The sequence below is a fragment of the Miniopterus natalensis genome, chromosome 14, assembly GCF_054644295.1.
Source record: "Miniopterus natalensis isolate mMinNat1 chromosome 14, mMinNat1.hap1, whole genome shotgun sequence".
Classification (NCBI taxonomy): Eukaryota; Metazoa; Chordata; class Mammalia; order Chiroptera; family Miniopteridae; genus Miniopterus; species Miniopterus natalensis.
In genome coordinates this window covers 5,947,575-5,964,442 of record NC_142094.1, presented here as the reverse complement: position 1 = coordinate 5,964,442, position 16,868 = coordinate 5,947,575, and the positions used below count along the sequence as shown (strand labels likewise).

At 59.6% G+C, this 16,868-nt stretch overlaps 1 protein-coding gene across 1 annotated transcript in view; it reads left to right on the top strand.

The window, feature by feature from the left end:
• GRID1 (glutamate ionotropic receptor delta type subunit 1) overlaps positions 1-15,154 on the top strand; it is a 618,720-nt gene extending 603,566 nt beyond the window's left edge. The window contains exons 15-16 of the mRNA XM_087824100.1: positions 4,444-4,684; positions 14,427-15,154. Of these exons, the coding sequence (XP_087680226.1) occupies positions 4,444-4,684; positions 14,427-14,855 (670 nt within the window). The 3' untranslated portion in view covers positions 14,856-15,154. The remainder of the gene's footprint in view (positions 1-4,443; positions 4,685-14,426) is intronic.
• Positions 15,155-16,868: the final 1,714 nt, after the last annotated feature.

The following is a 16,868-nucleotide window of genomic DNA, read 5'->3' as shown; positions in this document are numbered from 1 at the left end:
GCTTGATTCTTGGCTGGATTGTTCGGTGGGGCAATGGGGGTCTCAAAGGAGGTCAGAGGGGGACCTGAGAAAACCACCCAGAGATGAGTCGGGGGAGGGTGGCTGCTCGGCTCTAATAACTAAGCCTTGTTGAATGCAGAAGGAATTTGGTGTCTTTTGTGTGGCTCCAGAGGGCAATGGACCAGGACCTGTGTGTGGGGGGGGTCCCAGAGGAGCAGGCCTGCCCTGGACAGGCTGTGCATTACCTCTTCCCCTGCTGACCCAGAGCCTCTATTCAAAGTTTCTCCAATAGAAGCCTGTGGGCTGCTCCCCCAACCCCAGGACTCATCCTTAACAAAACCAGCCAGTCCAGTTTCCTTGCTATTCTGGCAAGAAGCTACTTACCACTCTGCTTTCATCAAAAGGCCATGTGCTCCATGGCTGGAGGTAAATGTCCCCAGTGGGCTGTGCTGGCCTGAAGTTTGTCACCTGTCTATATTGCAGCCCCTTCTGGGCTGGAAGCACCCCTCTCCTGGCCCGGGGAGATGGGTGTCTGTGGGGGCGGGGGTGCTCAGACCGGCGGAGAGGCCCCGCTCCGTGGTACACGCAGCACGTGAGCTGTCCCCAGCCAGGCCCGGGAAGAGCGAGAGGTAGGCCTGCAAGCAGCGCTCCCTGCCACTCACAGTGAAGGATCTCACGTAAACAGCAGGTCTCAGATTTCCCCGGAACTGCTGTCACCTTCTGTCCCGTAGTCCTAGAGCTAGGCTGTCTCTTTGTACTTGGCTCTGCTCCCTTGCCTTGGCACAGGCCAGTGTCTGGAGGCTACGGCTACGTGTGTGGCGGGGCTCTAGCGCAGCCACCATCAGGGCCCGTGGCAGGCACGGTGGGCACTCAGTAAACACTTGGCAGCTTAATGCCGGTGCACAGATCACCTGTTGTGTAGCAGGCTCCACGACCATTGACCGACAGGAGCGCCTGCGATGATGTCTGTTTGGAAAATAGGGCCTGGCCTCAGGAAGCGGCTGATCTCGCTCGGCTCCTCGTAAGCAGAGTGGGTTACTACAGTGCAAATACACTTAGCCTCACTCTAGGAGCTGTTTTGTGCCTGAGACTTGTTTTATCTTTCCTCTGCTGCTTACATATTTAAATTTTCTTTTTGATTTGTTTGTTTTGTGTTTTATTCGATATTTTCCTATAAACTGCCTTCCATTCTTCCTGAAATAATTTTGGGTATAAAAAATACATACAGTTATAAGGAGCCCAAAGAAGAGACACATCAGCAAAACTAGGCAGGCAGCCTGGCCGAGGGTGGCTCAGCAGCTGAGCATCGACCTAGGATCTAGGAGATCCTGGTTCAATTCCCGGTCAGGGCACAAGCCCGGGTTGTGGGCTCCATCCCCAGGAGGCAGCGTGCAGGAGGCAGCCGATCCATGACTCTCTCATCACTGATGTTTCTGTCTCTCTCTCTCTCCTTTCCTCTCTTTTAAATCAATAAAAACATATTAAAAACAAAAACCAAAAACAACTAGGCAGGCTGCCTGTCACTGCAGTCAGTGAGCAGAAGGTGGGACCTGGCCCCACAGCCTGCTCTGGCCACAGTCTCACCACCCCTGAGCCAGAGCCCTGCCCTCAGAGGGCAGGCTGCCTGCATGTGGCAGCCTGGTGGTCTGAGAAGACCATGGCCTCTCGGGCCAGCATGACTCAGCCACTTTCTAACCGCCACTGTGGGCCGGTCCTCTAGATTCTGACCTCGGGTCTTCAGTCATAGTGAGGACCACTTTGAAGGTACTGTGGGGGGAGATACTGTGGATTGGTCAGTGCCACTGCATTCTCAGTAGAGGTAGCCCCTGTCCATGCTGGGCTGAGAGGGCTGCTGGTCAGTGTGGCCACCAGACTGCAGCCACTGCCCAACGTCCATGGAGCTCCTGTCACTAGCCAGATCTCCAGCTGAGTGTAGCATGTGCTCACTCTTTTCACTTTGTCACAATTCTGTGAGGGAGGTACATTTATCTCGGTCTTCGATTTGAGCGATGAGAGAACTAACGTTGAGAGGTGCAGTGACTCGGCCAGTTGGATGGCAGAGCCTGGGTGAGAACTGATGTCCATCACAGCAGGATCTGTGCCAGTGGCCACGAAGCTCGGCTGTCACCATGGTGACCAGCACTTGGACCACAAGTCCTCTCAAAGGCCCTGAGGCCCTGCAGATCCAACCCAGAGACTTAGCCCACTTGGGCCAGCGAGCAGAGACTTCATCCACGGCCGGCCAGCAGGACTCAGTGGACATGAGCTTCCCTAACATGGTGGGATGTGATGGGAGATCTCTGGCTCAGCAGCATATTGGGCATGACCCATGCCACACACATACACGTGAACCACAAGTTCACCTCAAGGACCAAGCTCCTACATGCACAGCCGCCTTCAAGTCTTCGTGCTGACCTCCACCTGAACTTCCTGGACATATCTCATCATATTCATGGCCATTTGAGTTCAGATTTGTTTTCAATATTCAGCTAACACATTCATGCCTTTATTGACGCACCAAACATCCAATTGAGGGCCATGTTGTGTGCCCGCTGTGGTGGGCTAGGGGAAGACATGAAGAGTAATGCACAGCCCCTGACCCGAAGGACCCATTCACTTTGCGGGGACCTGGGTCTGTGGTGCAAAGATGGGGAAGCTAAGGTCAACAGGGCGAGTCATTTGTCTGAGCATAGCTAAGATCTGGTGCTGCCAATGCCTATTCTTTCCCGTCCTGCGAGAGGCCATGCTATGCTGGCCCTTGATGCTGACAGGTTAGGGAGCCCACTAGGCTGCGGCCCTCCCTGTCCACCAGTGACAGCTGTGCATGGTCACTGACCTCAGCCTGGGCCTGTGGTCACAGTGGCCTGCAGTGTGGGTCCAGGGCAGAGACTGCTTAACTGGGCAGTTGACAGTGGGTTTCTCTTGGCCATAGAGTACCACAGCCCTCACACTGCGTATACCCAGAGGGGCCAGAGAGGGCCGGAGGGTGTGGTCAGCTGAACTTACCACCATAGACTGGCTGTAAAGAGCCCCGCCGGAATGGGAAAGCTGAGTGTGAGGAGCCTGGGAGCCACCAGCCACCACTAGCTCACTGCTCAGGTGCCTGGACTAAGAGGGAAACCCCACCCAGCCCCCACGTGGGGGGCACGGGAACCGTGGGGCTGCTGCACATTTGCCCGCAGGGCAGACTCCACGCTCCTCCCACCCTCTCAGAGCCCGCGTTCTTGGTTCTGCCTGCTTTTCTGTCTGCATCTCATGCCCCCTCACATGCTGCGCCGCTCTCTGTCTCCCTGGCCACAGTTTAGCTGAGACCTGGCGCGCACTTTCCCCAGACAGGACTTCCAAAGGTGGAGCTAGTCCCCGAAGGGTCTTCTTTCTCCTCAGGGAGTGCTAACCCTGCCAACCGTAAGGGGACTCGGGCAAGATAGTTCACCTCTCTGTGGCTCAGCTTCCTTCTCTGTAAAAATGGGAAAATGGTAGTAACTGTCTCAAAGTGTTGACGTGAGAACTAAACATGATTCGTGAAGCACTCAGAATATTACTTCTTTTTTCAAGTATTTTTTATTGATTTTAGAGAGAGAGAAACACTTATGAGAGTCATTGATCGGCTGCCTCCTGCACACCCCCTACTGGGGGTCGAGCCTGAAACCCAGGCATGTGCCCTGAGGGGAAGTCGAACCAGTGACCTCTTGGTACGTGGGATGCTCAGCCACTGAGCCACACCGGCCGGGCCGAGTACTTCTTAACACAGAGCACGTGCCGGATGAGTGTGAGCTGTTTTACGGTTAGTCGTCCTTCAGGGCTCCCGTCCCTGTCACCTCAGTGAGGTTCTCCACCCTCCCTTGCAGGCCACCATCCCAGGGCACTGCCCCAGCACTCTGCCTGCATCTCTCCGTGTTGGCCACAGCTCTGCCTCCACGCTGGCTGCTGTAATTGTTTTCATGTGTGTGTCCATGTCTCTGGACCATAAGCTCAGCGACGCCGAACATCATCCTTGGCACAGTGAATGAATGAGCGAATGAATGAATGATTTGCTGAATCCTAGTGAGGAGACTTAGGATACAGTGGTTGAAGCTTGAGAAATCGTTCTGTAAGCGTGAGCGCCCTAAGCCCACAGTCTGAGTGTCTGTCTCATCCGTTTCTGTATTTCCTGGCTTCGTCCTCAGAGCTTGCCCAGGATCCCACCTGTAGGTCCCTATGTGCTTTGCAATGGGACCATCCTTGGGCAGTGGGACGGGGGCAGAGGGATCGAGGCTTTTGAGAAGGAGAGTGGCAAAGCCCGATGTGTGTTTTGGAAAGGGCACCCTGCTTGCAGAGGGGAGAACAGATTGGGAAGGAAAGGCTGAGGCAGAGAGTGGCGGGTGGTTCAGCCCTGCCTGCAGTGGGGCCCCCACGGTGGGGAAGGGCCAGGACCCCGTGGCTCATGTGGATTGTATCTTGCAGAATCCTGGAGCTGCAAGACACTGGGGACCTGGACGTGCTGAAGCAAAAGTGGTGGCCGCACACGGGCCGCTGCGACCTCGCCAGCCACGCCAGCGCCCAGGCCGATGGCAGGTCCCTCAAGCTGCACAGCTTCGCTGGCGTCTTCTGTGTCCTGGCTGTTGGTCTCCTCCTCGCCTGCCTGGTGGCCGCCCTGGAGCTGTGGTGGACCAGCAACCGCTGCCGCCAGGAGACGCCCAAAGAGGTCTGTGCGGGTCCTGCTCCTCCTTTCTGCAGCCAGAGGCTGTGGAGCCCTGGGCTACGGGGCTGGCGGTTTCCTTCCAGCCGGTGCTCACCAGAGGGGGGCCCTTGTGGGAGCCGGCGCTGTTCTACACCGGGAGGGTGGCGGTGCCGTCCTTTCATGCTGCTTTTCAAGCCAGAGAACACATGCAGGGGATGTTTTCATGCTGGAACAAAGTGTTGAAGCCCCAGCCGTGGCCACTGCGGTGCTGACTACCTGGAGAGCATCCCCCCTGCCCTGCCTGTCTGTGCCCCCCGCCCTGCCTGTCTGTGCCCCCCCGCCCTGCCTGTCTGTGCCCCCCGCCCTGCCTGTCTGTGCCCCCCCGCCCTGCCTGTCTGTGCCCCCCGCCCTGCCTGTCTGTGCCCCCCTGCCCCGCCTGTCTGTGTGCCCCCCGCCCTGCCTGTCTGTGCCCCCCCGCCCCGCCTGTCTGTGTGCCCCCCCGCCCTGCCTGTCTGTGTGCCCCCTGCCCTGCCTGTCTGTGTGCCCCCCGCCCTGCCTGTCTGTGTGCCCCCCTGCCCCGCCTGTCTGTGCCCCCCGCCCTGCCTGTCTGTGTGCCCCCCTGCCCTGCCTGTCTGTGTGCCCCCCTGCCCCGCCTGTCTGTGTGCCCCCCCGCCCTGCCTGTCTGTGTGCCCCCCCGCCCTGCCAGTCTGTGTGCCCCCCGCCCTGCCAGTCTGTGCCCCCCGCCCTGCCTGTCTGTGCCCCCCGCCCTGCCTGTCTGTGCCCCCCCCGCCCTGCCTGTCTGTGCCCCCCGCCCCGCCTGTCTGTGCCCCCCTGCCCCGCCTGTCTGTGTGCCCCCCCGCCCTGCCTGTCTGTGCCCCCCCGCCCTGCCTGTCTGTGTGCCCCCCGCCCTGCCTGTCTGTGCCCCCCCGCCCTGCCTGTCTGTGCCCCCCGCCCTGCCTGTCTGTGCCCCCCTGCCCCGCCTGTCTGTGTGCCCCCCGCCCTGCCTGTCTGTGCCCCCCCGCCCCGCCTGTCTGTGTGCCCCCCCGCCCTGCCTGTCTGTGTGCCCCCTGCCCTGCCTGTCTGTGTGCCCCCCGCCCTGCCTGTCTGTGTGCCCCCCTGCCCCGCCTGTCTGTGCCCCCCGCCCTGCCTGTCTGTGTGCCCCCCTGCCCTGCCTGTCTGTGTGCCCCCCTGCCCCGCCTGTCTGTGTGCCCCCCCGCCCTGCCTGTCTGTGTGCCCCCCGCCCTGCCAGTCTGTGTGCCCCCCGCCCTGCCAGTCTGTGCCCCCCCTGCCCTGCCTGTCTGTGCCCCCCGCCCTGCCTGTCTGTGCCCCCCGCCCTGCCTGTCTGTGTGCCCCCCCCGCCCTGCCTGTCTGTGCCCCCCGCCCCGCCTGTCTGTGTGCCCCCCCGCCCTGCCTGTCTGTGTGCCCCCCCGCCCTGCCTGTCTGTGCCCCCCCGCCCTGCCTGTCTGTGTGCCCCCCGCCCTGCCTGTCTGTGTGCCCCCCCGCCCTGCCTGTCTGTGTGCCCCCCGCCCTGCCTGTCTGTGTGCCCCCCGCCCTGCCTGTCTGTGCCCCCCCGCCCTGCCTGTCTGTGTGCCCCCCGCCCTGCCTGTCTGTGTGCCCCCCGCCCTGCCTGTCTGTGTGCCCCCCGCCCTGCCTGTCTGTGTGCCCCCCGCCCTGCCTGTCTGTGTGCCCCCCCGCCCTGCCTGTCTGTGTGCCCCCCGCCCTGCCTGTCTGTGTGCCCCCCGCCCTGCCTGTCTGTGTGCCCCCCGCCCTGCCTGTCTGTGTGCCCCCCGCCCTGCCTGTCTGTGTGCCCCCCTGCCCCGCCTGTCTGTGTGCCCCCCCGCCCTGCCTGTCTGTGCCCCCCTGCCCTGCCTGTCTGTGTGCCCCCCGCCCTGCCTGTCTGTGTGCCCCCCCGCCCTGCCTGTCTGTGTGCCCCCCGCCCTGCCTGTCTGTGTGCCCCCCGCCCTGCCTGTCTGTGTGCCCCCCTGCCCTGCCTGTCTGTGTGCCCCCCGCCCTGCCTGTCTGTGTGCCCCCCTGCCCCGCCTGTCTGTGCCCCCCGCCCTGCCTGTCTGTGTGCCCCCCGCCCTGCCTGTCTGTGCCCCCCGCCCTGCCTGTCTGTGTGCCCCCCGCCCTGCCTGTCTGTGCCCCCCGCCCTGCCTGTCTGTGTGCCCCCCTGCCCCGCCTGTCTGTGCCCCCCGCCCTGCCTGTCTGTGTGCCCCCCTGCCCCGCCTGTCTGTGCCCCCCGCCCTGCCTGTCTGTGTGCCCCCCGCCCTGCCTGTCTGTGCCCCCCGCCCTGCCTGTCTGTGTGCCCCCCGCCCTGCCTGTCTGTGCCCCCCGCCCCGCCTGTCTGTGTGCCCCCCTGCCCCGCCTGTCTGTGTGCCCCCACCCTGCCAGGCAGAGACCAGCTGTAGGGTAAGAGGAGACCGCACTCCTTCCTGGCTCTCCTCCGCTTCTCACCCAGGGCCACAGGGCTGCTGGCCCAGCATGGGAGGGGACCCGCCCTGCCTCTGCCGCTGCCCCGCCTGTCCTTCCTCTCCTCCTCCCTGTGGGACCCGCCTTGCCCGCCTTGCCTCCAGGCACACTCAGCACAGGGAGCCCTGGGGCTCTGCCCAGACCCAGGTTCTGGGCGCTCTTCCCTTCCTGCGTGCGCCAACCTCCAGCTGATTCTACCTTCACGCTTCCTTCTCCTTGGGTGTTTGCTCTTCTTCAAGCTCATTTTTAAAAAAATACGAAGGCTTCATTAAGGTCCCCTGGAGACGACTCCTGTAAGGGAGGTGGCTTGGACTGTGGTTTGGTAGAGGCTCGGCCCGCAGAACCTGCATGCAGGCCGCCACTCCATCACAGGCTGTCCTGGCGGGTTACACACCCCCCGGCTACTTCCAGAATCACAGCTCCACTTACAGTTTATGTGGAGACAAACAGGTATAAATTTCAATCGAGATGCAGTAAAGTAACCAGCACCAAATCCAAAGAGGCAGCACAGCCACGGCCACCATCTCTGTGCCTGGAGGGCCCGGCTGGCCACACCCCAGACAGCCTGCAGGGGAGCCCTGGCAGGTGGCGGTGAGGACAGACCCTCGCCACCTGCTTCTCTCCGCCAGGTCTGTGCGCACAGAAGCATCGGGGCCCCTGGGCAGTGGTCTTGGAAGCACTCCCTGAAGGGCCAGGGAGGACCAGCTCACACTGTGCCCACTCCCAGTGTTTTGTCTCGTTTTGTTCTAAACCGAAGTCCACGGCCCGTTTTCCTTTGTGCAGATCCCCCTCGGGTCAGGGGAGCGGGAGAGATTCGGAGGTAGGAAGCGCTGCAGTCAGGAGGTGCTGCCCTGGGTGCTGTGGGTGGAGTGAGGGCCTGGGACGCAGATCAGGCTCAGCCCTCCAGCATGGCCTTTGTGAGCCAGGTTCAACGAGAGCCCATCCTCCCTCCAGCTTGGAAGCCTCTGCCTGCACCAGCCGGTCCCTTCACGGCCCAGGCTAGTGTTTAGAGACAGGCTCAGCCTGGACAGCCCAGAATGAAGTGTCAGCGAGTGAGTGTGCCTGTGAGAGTGTGAGTGCGCGTGAGAGAGAGATCGGACAGACATAGGCAGAGGTGAAAAGAGGGAGACGGAAAGGCCTGGAAGCCGGGGAGGCCCTGCCATGAGGAGCGCTCCCCCTTCGGGAGAGCAGCTGCCTTCCATTCCTGCCGCTGCGTCGCCCGGGCCTCGGGCCGGCAGCCGGGATGCAGCGCCGTGGCCCTGCTTACGAAGCAGAGGGCTTCTGCCCGGCCGCGGGCTTGCTTGCCGATGGAAGAGCCGACGAAGATGCCAGCGGAAAGCGCAGCGGCGGCCTTTCCTCCAGCCCCTTCGTGTGTTGCATGGTAAATATATATGTGTGTGAGTGTGAGTGTGTGTGTGTGTGTGTGTTCCATCTTTTCCCTGTTTTTATGGGTTTCTGATCTTCAGACAAAATTCCTCCCTCCCTCTGCTTCCTCCTTTGGCCAGTGTGCTGTGGATCACAGCCCCTGTCCTCAGGGGGCCACCTCCACACACGCAGGTGGGGCAGAGAAGCCAGCCAAGCAGCCTCCGTCTGTTGAGCAGGTGCCCCAAAGTGAGCCAAGTGCCAAGGGCACTCAGCCAGCCTGCGCACGGTGGGGTCATCAATAGGGTGCTGGCAAGTGGAGAGTTCTTGGTGTTCGGGTTGTTAGAGCTGAGTGTTGAAAGATTTGCTGAGAAGCGACGGGAGGCTGCCTGCCAGGCAGGGTGGACAGCATCACCCAGGCAGGGGTCGCCAGCACCACGACGCCCCCCGGAGCTTGGGGCCGCGGTGTTGGCGCAGCAAGGAGGCCGCAGTAGAGGTGCTGGAGGGGGTGCAGGGACTGGCTCTGAAGGACGTAGACGCCAGGGTTTGAAGCTTATCATAAAGGGAATAGGAACCAGGAGATTGGTTCCAACCACAGGATTTTGGAGCATATTTTAAAACCTTCAGTGAGCAGCAAGGGTACTTAACCCAGACCAGCTCAGTGCCACTGGTTGCTGTGTTTTATGGGGAAGAATTTGCAGTTAGGGAAGAGGGCCTGGTTCCTCTTGGGAGGCTTTATTTGTGTCCCTGGCCATATTTACTAAGAGCCAGAAGCCTGTCTTTGGGCGGAGTCCGAGTCCTGTGATGACTCTGAGTTTAGAGCCCTACCTGAGGAAGGGGGTCATGTGGGATCAGCCCCTTACTGCTCACATGGATTTGAGCTGATATTTCTCTTGAGGAACCGCCCAATGCAGGTGAGCGCAAGCTCTGCAGGTGCAGTAAAAGCCAAGGAGAGATTTATTGGGAAAGGGGATGCATTGCTCTGAGAATAAAATATTCATGAAATAAAGATGAGAGCTGCACACCAGGAGGTGGCGTGAGGACTGAGGGATGAGTAATCCATCACTGTGCCGGGAGCTGGCCTCCACCGCAGCCCGGAGCTACCGAGGCCGGGGCGGCCAGGCGGCTGGGCTCCTCGAGGCAGCTCACGAGCTGACCTGTCTGCATCCCTCCTGCTCCCTGAGGAAGATGCCATCCTGGGATACTTCCTCTGACTCCAGCCCTTCCCTGTCTCCACTCCTCTGATGCTTTTTAACTCCATGAAGAGGTTTTCCTTTCCTGCACCTTTTCCCTCTCCATTTATGCCACCCTCCCAGTGTTGCCCTGAGGCTCGGGGGGGGCAGGTGCAGAGCACTTGCTGTGCGCCTGCCCCATGGGTGTGCTTGGTGACTCCCTTAAAGGCCTTGGTGATGGGCAGGAAGGGATGCAGGGACAACCTGTCACATGTCAGCTCACCTTCCCCATGCCAGGAAAATGACACGTCACTTTCTGAACTCGACTCTCTTCAACAACACTCGAGAAAGGCGTCCCTGTCCCTGGGGAAACAGCTCAGAAGTGATACGGGCAGAACTGGGACACAAATGCCGCGCCTGCCGCAGGGCCTCCCTCCAGGTATGCAGGAGCAGGGCCGCTTAGCCTTCATGAGGCTTGGGGAAGGAAGAGAGTAACAGAATTCCCCGCACCAGGACTCTGGCTCCTAGCTGGGCATTTCCATCCTCTGGACCCAGTTTCTCTCTTTTGCTGAAAACTGAGTCTGGCCCACTGGCTACACCCCTTCGGGTGAGGGGAAGGACAGTGAGTGTGTTTTCAGCCCTTCGCCCAGGGCCTTCCAGCAAGAAGGCATGAGATTGTCACACCAGTGTAGTCTCAACCAGCTCGGACATGACTCCCCTCTGCGAACCCCGCACCTCGGTGGCCGCCCCGAGGTGCACCTGCCTGCCTCAGGCTTGCTGGTGCCGCTCCTCCAACCTGCGGCTCCACGCCTGGGCTCTGAACCGTGGAGGGAGTCTCTTGTTAACAGATGATGAATATAACTGGAGTACTGAGCACCTTCTGTGAGCCAGGGACCAAGATGGATGCTTCACAAGAACATTGGCTCAGCGGGGAGTAGGAGCTCACAGGCATCTATCGAATGAGGGGCCCAGTCTGGCTCCCCTAAATAAAATGCTATCAGTTCTACGCTGCTGTGCGAACCACTGCAGCTGGATCAATGCTTCCAGTTCCTGCTGCACTCGGCAGTGACTGCACCTGGAGCTTCTTGGAAACAGAAGCATGGGGTTGTTCTCCAGACCTGGACGACCATAATTTCTAGAAGCCCCACGTGTGCGTTGATGTCTTGCAAGGGTGCAAACCCTGGTCTGGACCCCCATCCATGGGGAATTGGGAACATGCAGCCCAGGTCTGGGTGCTGAGCAGATGTTGGCCCCAGTCCTACCCTCTGAAAAACTGCCCATCACCCCCGAGTCGCTTCACTGACTGACCATTCAGCTTCTTTGCTCTACCCAACCCTTCTTCTCAGAGTCCCAGCCCAGCTCTCTGGGGCCAGGCAAGTCTTCAGAGTGACACTTAAGAAGATCATGCTGATGGTGCTCCTCCCCGCTGCTGGGCCCCCTTTACCACTGGGTTGGTGTCAAGGACACCGCCTACAAGCACCCCAGATGCGAAGTCCCTCAACACACTTTGTTCTTGTCCAACTTATGGTAGGAGCCGTCGGATGCCAAACAAAGTCAGTCCTAGGGATTCCCACCCACGACGTGGGGCTGGCTGTTTAATTACTGTTTCCAATGCACTGTGTTATTTCTACACTGTGGACAGGCTTAATCACAGAACTCTATCTCCCTGCAAGGCAAGGTCTGGGAAAGGGTCCCCAACAGCCTCTGTTGGAACATGTGTCGTCGTGTTTAATAGGAGGTAGGAAGTGCGGAGCTGGGATTCAGCCGGATTCATGGATAAATGCCATCAGTAAATCTTATGTCACATTCAAGCGTGTTTTACTAGGTCAGTTGCCTACTGTGAATTGAGGAAGGGAGCAGCGAGTTTCCAAGTCTCTTTTCACAGCTGCCATTACCTGGTCGAACACAGAAACCTTGAATGATGAGGCATAAACTGATGTGGTTCACATTAAAAGCTCGCGGTTTGAATTCGCATAACGTAATAGGACGTGGTCGTGGAGGGGCTCCTGCCGGAGCGTCTCCCTTAGACAGCCTGTGGCGCCCTGTCCCGGAGCTGAGCGGGCGTGGGGAGGGTAGGCGGCGGGCACGACCTTGGCCGCGGGCGTGGGGAAGGGTAGGCGGCGGGCACGACCTTGGCACGACCTTGGCCGGCACATCGGCGCCCAGGGTGCCGGGAACAGGCTGCAGCTTCCAGCACCTGTCGGGCGGGCGGGCGGGCGGGCGCCTCCCGCTTGGGGAAGCCAAGGAAGTGGGTTACGTTGTTTTTGTTTTTAAGGGGCTTTAAAGCACTTGGATGTCCTTGGTTATTCTGACATTGTCAACAAACCATCAAGTTATTTGAAAGGAATGACATATGTTCTATTTTACTTTCTTTTTAAGCAAATAAATATACCAAACAATTTCCTTGATGCTATTTACCATACGGAAAGACTCGGGAGTTAGAATCGTCCCATCTCCACAGCCTCGGGCCTCATGACACCAGGAAAGTCAGCTGACCCCTGGGAGCCCCTTTCTTTTCCATACTGGCCCCTCCCCCACACCCCCACCCAGGAATCTCCCAGACGGGGCCATGCCCCTTCCTAACATCCCTGGAGACCTTGTTCACGAAGGAACAAGTCTCCAGGTGAGGCCAGAATTCACTTCTGTGTCTCTGGGGTATATCTCTGTGGGGTGTCTCTGGGTTGTCTTTGGGGTGTCTCTGGGGTGTCTCTAGGGTGTGTCTCTGGGGTGTCTCTGAAATGTCTCTAGTGTATGTCTCTAGGGTGTCTCTGAGGTGTCTCTCTGGGGTGTCTGGGGGTTGTCTGGGGTGTGTGGGGTGTCTCCGGGGTATCTCTGGGGTGTGTCTGGAGTGTGTAGCTGGGGTGTGTCTCTGAGATATGTCTTTGGGATGTGTCTGGGGTGTGTCTCTGGGGTGTGTCTCTGAGGTGTGTCTTGGAGTGTGTCTGAGATGTCTCGTGGGGTCGTCTCTGGGATGTGTCCGTGGTATCTCAGGGTGTGTCTCTAGGGTGTATCTGGGGTGTGTCTCTGAGGTGTCTCTGGGGTATGTCTCTGGGGCTTGTCTGGAGTATCTCAGGGTATGTCTGGGGTGTTTTCGGGATGTGTCTGAGGTGTGCCTCTGGGGTGTCTCTTGGGTGTATCTGGGGTGTGTCTCTGATGTGTCTCTTGGGTGTATCTGGGGTGTGTCTCTGGGGTGTCTCTGGGGTGTGTCTTGGATGTGTCTCTTAGGTGTCTCTGGGGTATATCTCTGGGGTGTGTCTCTGGGGCTTGTCTGGAGTATCTCGGGGTATGTCTGGGGTGTGTCTCTGGGGCTTGTCTGGAGTATCTCAGAGTATGTCTGGGGTGTGTCTCTGGGGTGTATCTGGGGTGTGTCTGTGGGGTATCTCTTGGGTGTATCTGGGGTCTGTCTCTGGGGTGTCTCCTGAGTGTGTCTGGGGTGTGTCTCTGAGGTGTGTCTCTGGGGCATGTCTGGGGTATCTTGGGGTGTGTCTGGGGTGTGTCTCCAGGGCGTGTCTCTGGGGAGCTCCTCTACCTTTCTGAATCAAGTTTCCTTATATATGGGGGTGATTACACCCAGCCTTTGAGCATTATAAACTCCAAATGGCCAATGCATGGGCGCATGGGGCTCCAGGACGGTTGCCGTTCGCCCCCAGGAGGCAGCATCCCCCCGCATCCGCAGGTCTCCAGGTGTCTTTCCGCAAGGCCGCGGTGCAGGCAGCGATTCTAACCGGAGCGGGGAGGGGAGGTCCAGGCTGCAAGGCTGGCTTGTGGGTCTTATGCTGCCTTGGACAGTGTCCTAGGCTACAGGTCCCCAGATAGCGGCGGGGCGCTGGCCACACAGCTGGGGGAGGTGGGAGAAACGGGCACACTCACCACTGTCCAACAGGCCTGAGAGGCCTGGGGTCTCCAGGCCCCCAAGAGTCGTAGAGAGCCACACTTGGCTCCTGGTAGTGTTACTGGAAAGGGGACCTGGCCCTTGGTGGGGCTGCCTGGGGTTGGCCGGTAGTGTGGGTTCTTGACTTAGCGCAGGAAAAATTTCACAACACGAGTCCAGGAGACTGTGAGGGAACATTTATTAAAGCTGGGGCAGGAAAAGAAGAAAGGGCTTGGCACAGGAGAAGCACCAGGAGAGCCTAGGCTGGGCGGCCCTGGCTCTCTGGGAAGTCAGAGAAAAGGGGGCCTTGGGGTCAGATTCAGGGGGTTAGCCTGGGACAACCTGTCACTGCCCATCGCTCCCCTGGTTGCAAGTCTTATGGGGTTCCTTAGAGTTTAGGAGATGCCTGCCTGTGGGGGAAGGTTCAGGGGGTTAGCCTGGGACAGCCTGTGGGGGAAGAATGGGAAGAAGAGGGGAAAGGGAATGGGGGTTCCCCAAAGGGAGAGCACAAGCTGGGTCCTTTGTGTTGAGGATATTTATCTATCGCCTGCTCTGGGAATCTCAGGGGAGGGTTTCAACAGATTATTCACCAGTTTTCCACATGTGCTCCTTCAGCGTCATGGTGTCCACTGATTGCTCAGTCCCGGGGCAGGGGGTTGTCATTCACTGCAGCTGGTCCTGGCTTCACCTACCTGGTTTTGCTGCTTTTCTGGGCCAGGACCTGAAATACAGCTGAGGCCTAGATGTTATTCCAGGGAGGTGGCCTTCTGTGGCTGCTGCAGTTGCTCTGCTGGTTTGTTCAGCTGCCTGCCTCAGTTTTCCTGTCCCATCTGTCCTGGCCGACGGGCCTCCCTCAGTGGGGCCGAGTCTGACCCCCGTGCTCTCCCCCCAGGACAAGGAGGTGAACCTGGAGCAGGTCCACCGGCGCATGAACAGCCTCATGGACGAAGACATCGCCCACAAGCAGATCTCCCCGGCGTCCATCGAGCTCTCGGCCTTAGAGATGGGGGGCCTGGCGCCCAGCCAGGCCTTGGAGCCACCGCGGGAGTACCAGAGCACCCAGCTCTCCGTCAGCACCTTTCTGCCCGAGCAGAGCAGCCACGGCACCAGCAGGACCCTCTCGGCGGGGCCCAGCGGCAACCTGCCGCTGCCGCTGAGCAGCGCGGCCACCTTGCCCTCCATGCAGTGCAAACACAGGTCGCCCAACGGGGGGCTGTTCCGCCAGAGCCCGGTGAAGACCCCCATCCCCGTGTCCTTCCAGCCCGTGCCTGGGGGCGTCCTTCCGGAGGCCCTGGACACCTCCCACGGCACCTCCATCTGACCACGCTGCCCTCCGCCCGCCCGCCCACCCGACCAGCAGAGCTTTTTAATACGAGGAGACGACACGAACCACACACACGCACTCTCACTGTTCTTGTACATACCTGTAAATAGTGACAGAATGGAGTGGGGTCAAAGTGTATTTTGAATATTCCCAATTTTCGAAGTCAGTAAAAAAAACAAAAACTGTATGAATGACTTTGTAAATTTTGTTCTATACGAATAAAAAGGCGAATTACTTGTGCTCATTCTGAAGTGCCAAAGAAGCCCCTGTCCCTGAGCCTCCCTGAGGGCAGGAGGGGTGGCCAGGTCCAGGGCCCCCAGCCGGGGCAGAGGGGAGGCGAGGACGGTCCCTCCAGCGGAGCCCCAGACGCTGCTGCGGCCCTGTCCACCGTCCCCTCCCGATTCCCCCCTGGCCCCTTGCTCCTCTCTCAGTCTCTCAGGTGGATACAGGCTGCCCGCAGGCCCCTGTGCTGTAGGGGATCACTGTTCCCATCTGCCCGGGACTGAGGAGGCTCCCAGGACGCAAGGCAGTCCCTTTGGTCACCCACCGTGTGTCCCAGTGCCTGCGGGCCTAGGAGGGGCCCCCACCCTGAGGTGCGGTCTCTGAGGCCTGCGACGCCCACACGCTCTACTGCTGGCCTGTATCTTACTTAGTTTTCTTAATTAGAAGAACCAACGGTGACGGACCGGGAGGGGGCAGGCCTATGGGAGGCGCGGGAAGGGAAGTGCAAGGCTCGCTGTGCACCAGGCGTGCAGGCGCAGAGGCCAGCAGAGGGAGAATGTTCTCTTGGGCGTGGGACCCACGGTCCCAGGTGAGAACGGAACGTGTGGTCACAGACGCGAGGAGTAGAAGCTTTGTAATTTTAGGCGAGAGGATGCTGTTGGAGTGGAGGGCGGGCCCCAGGGGAGCAGATACGCTCTCAGAGGTGGGGGTGCGGGGATAGATGAAATGGACCTCGTGCACTCAGGCAGGAAGGAGCCTCGGCTCTCAGAGCAGGCACATAACTCTGTGGTGGAAAGCCAGTGGCCCTCATCTCTCTGGGAAGCCTAGCTAAACACAGGAGGTCTCGGGTCTTCACCCTGACGGACAGTCTGCGAGCAGGGCCGGAGCCCAGCGTGCGTCCCTGTTCCATGCTTTGCCACTTCTCACGGCCTCCGGAAGCCTTCGCTCAGTGGTGCAGCTCCTGGCAGGGCCCCCTGGCTGAGAGCACCTTACAGTGCCCGGGATTCCCAGGCCCATCCCAGAGCTGGTGAGTCTGCTGGGAAGGTTAGGATGACCAGACAGTCTTCCTCCCTCCATTGCTCTTTCTGGGGCAAACTATTTTTTTTTTAAAATATATCTTTATTGATTTCAGAGAGAGGAAGGGAGAGGGAGAGAGAGAGATAGAAACACCAATGATGAGAGAGTCATTGATCCGCTGCAGCCCGCAACCCGGGCATGTGCCCTGACCGGGAATCGAACCCTGATCGCCTGGGTGCTAGGTTGATGCTTAACCACTGAGCCACGCCCGGCCAGGCGCAATCAAACTGTTGAACCAGAGAAAACAATGCCAGGAGCAGAGCAGTGTTAGTAATCGCAGCTGTATCACTTCAGCTCCTCTCCTGCAGACTAAGGTGACTCGCTCTCCCCGCCTGCCAGAGGGTAGGCACAGCGCACAGCTGGCACCGAGAGGCTGGGCTCCCTCCCCCAGCAGTGTCAGGGAGATGCGAGCTGGTCTGTGGCCATGGAGAAGTGCCTCCCTGTACCTTGCAGAGTTGCTCCAGGGGTGTGTTTATGAGGGTGATAGCTAGTCAGGGTTGATTTCCTCCTTGCAGTCCCGAGTGACATAACTGGCAGTAGGGATGGCGCATCACAGTCAGCTGCAAGCACCCTGGAGGGAGTGTTTATAATCACGTTCCTTACCTCTGGATGCGGAGCTAGGCCTGACACCAGTGCTCCCAGGTGGTCCATTCACATTTCTCCAACCAGAGTGTGTGGAGCTGGAGCTGGGTGGTGCTCAGGGGGTGCCTA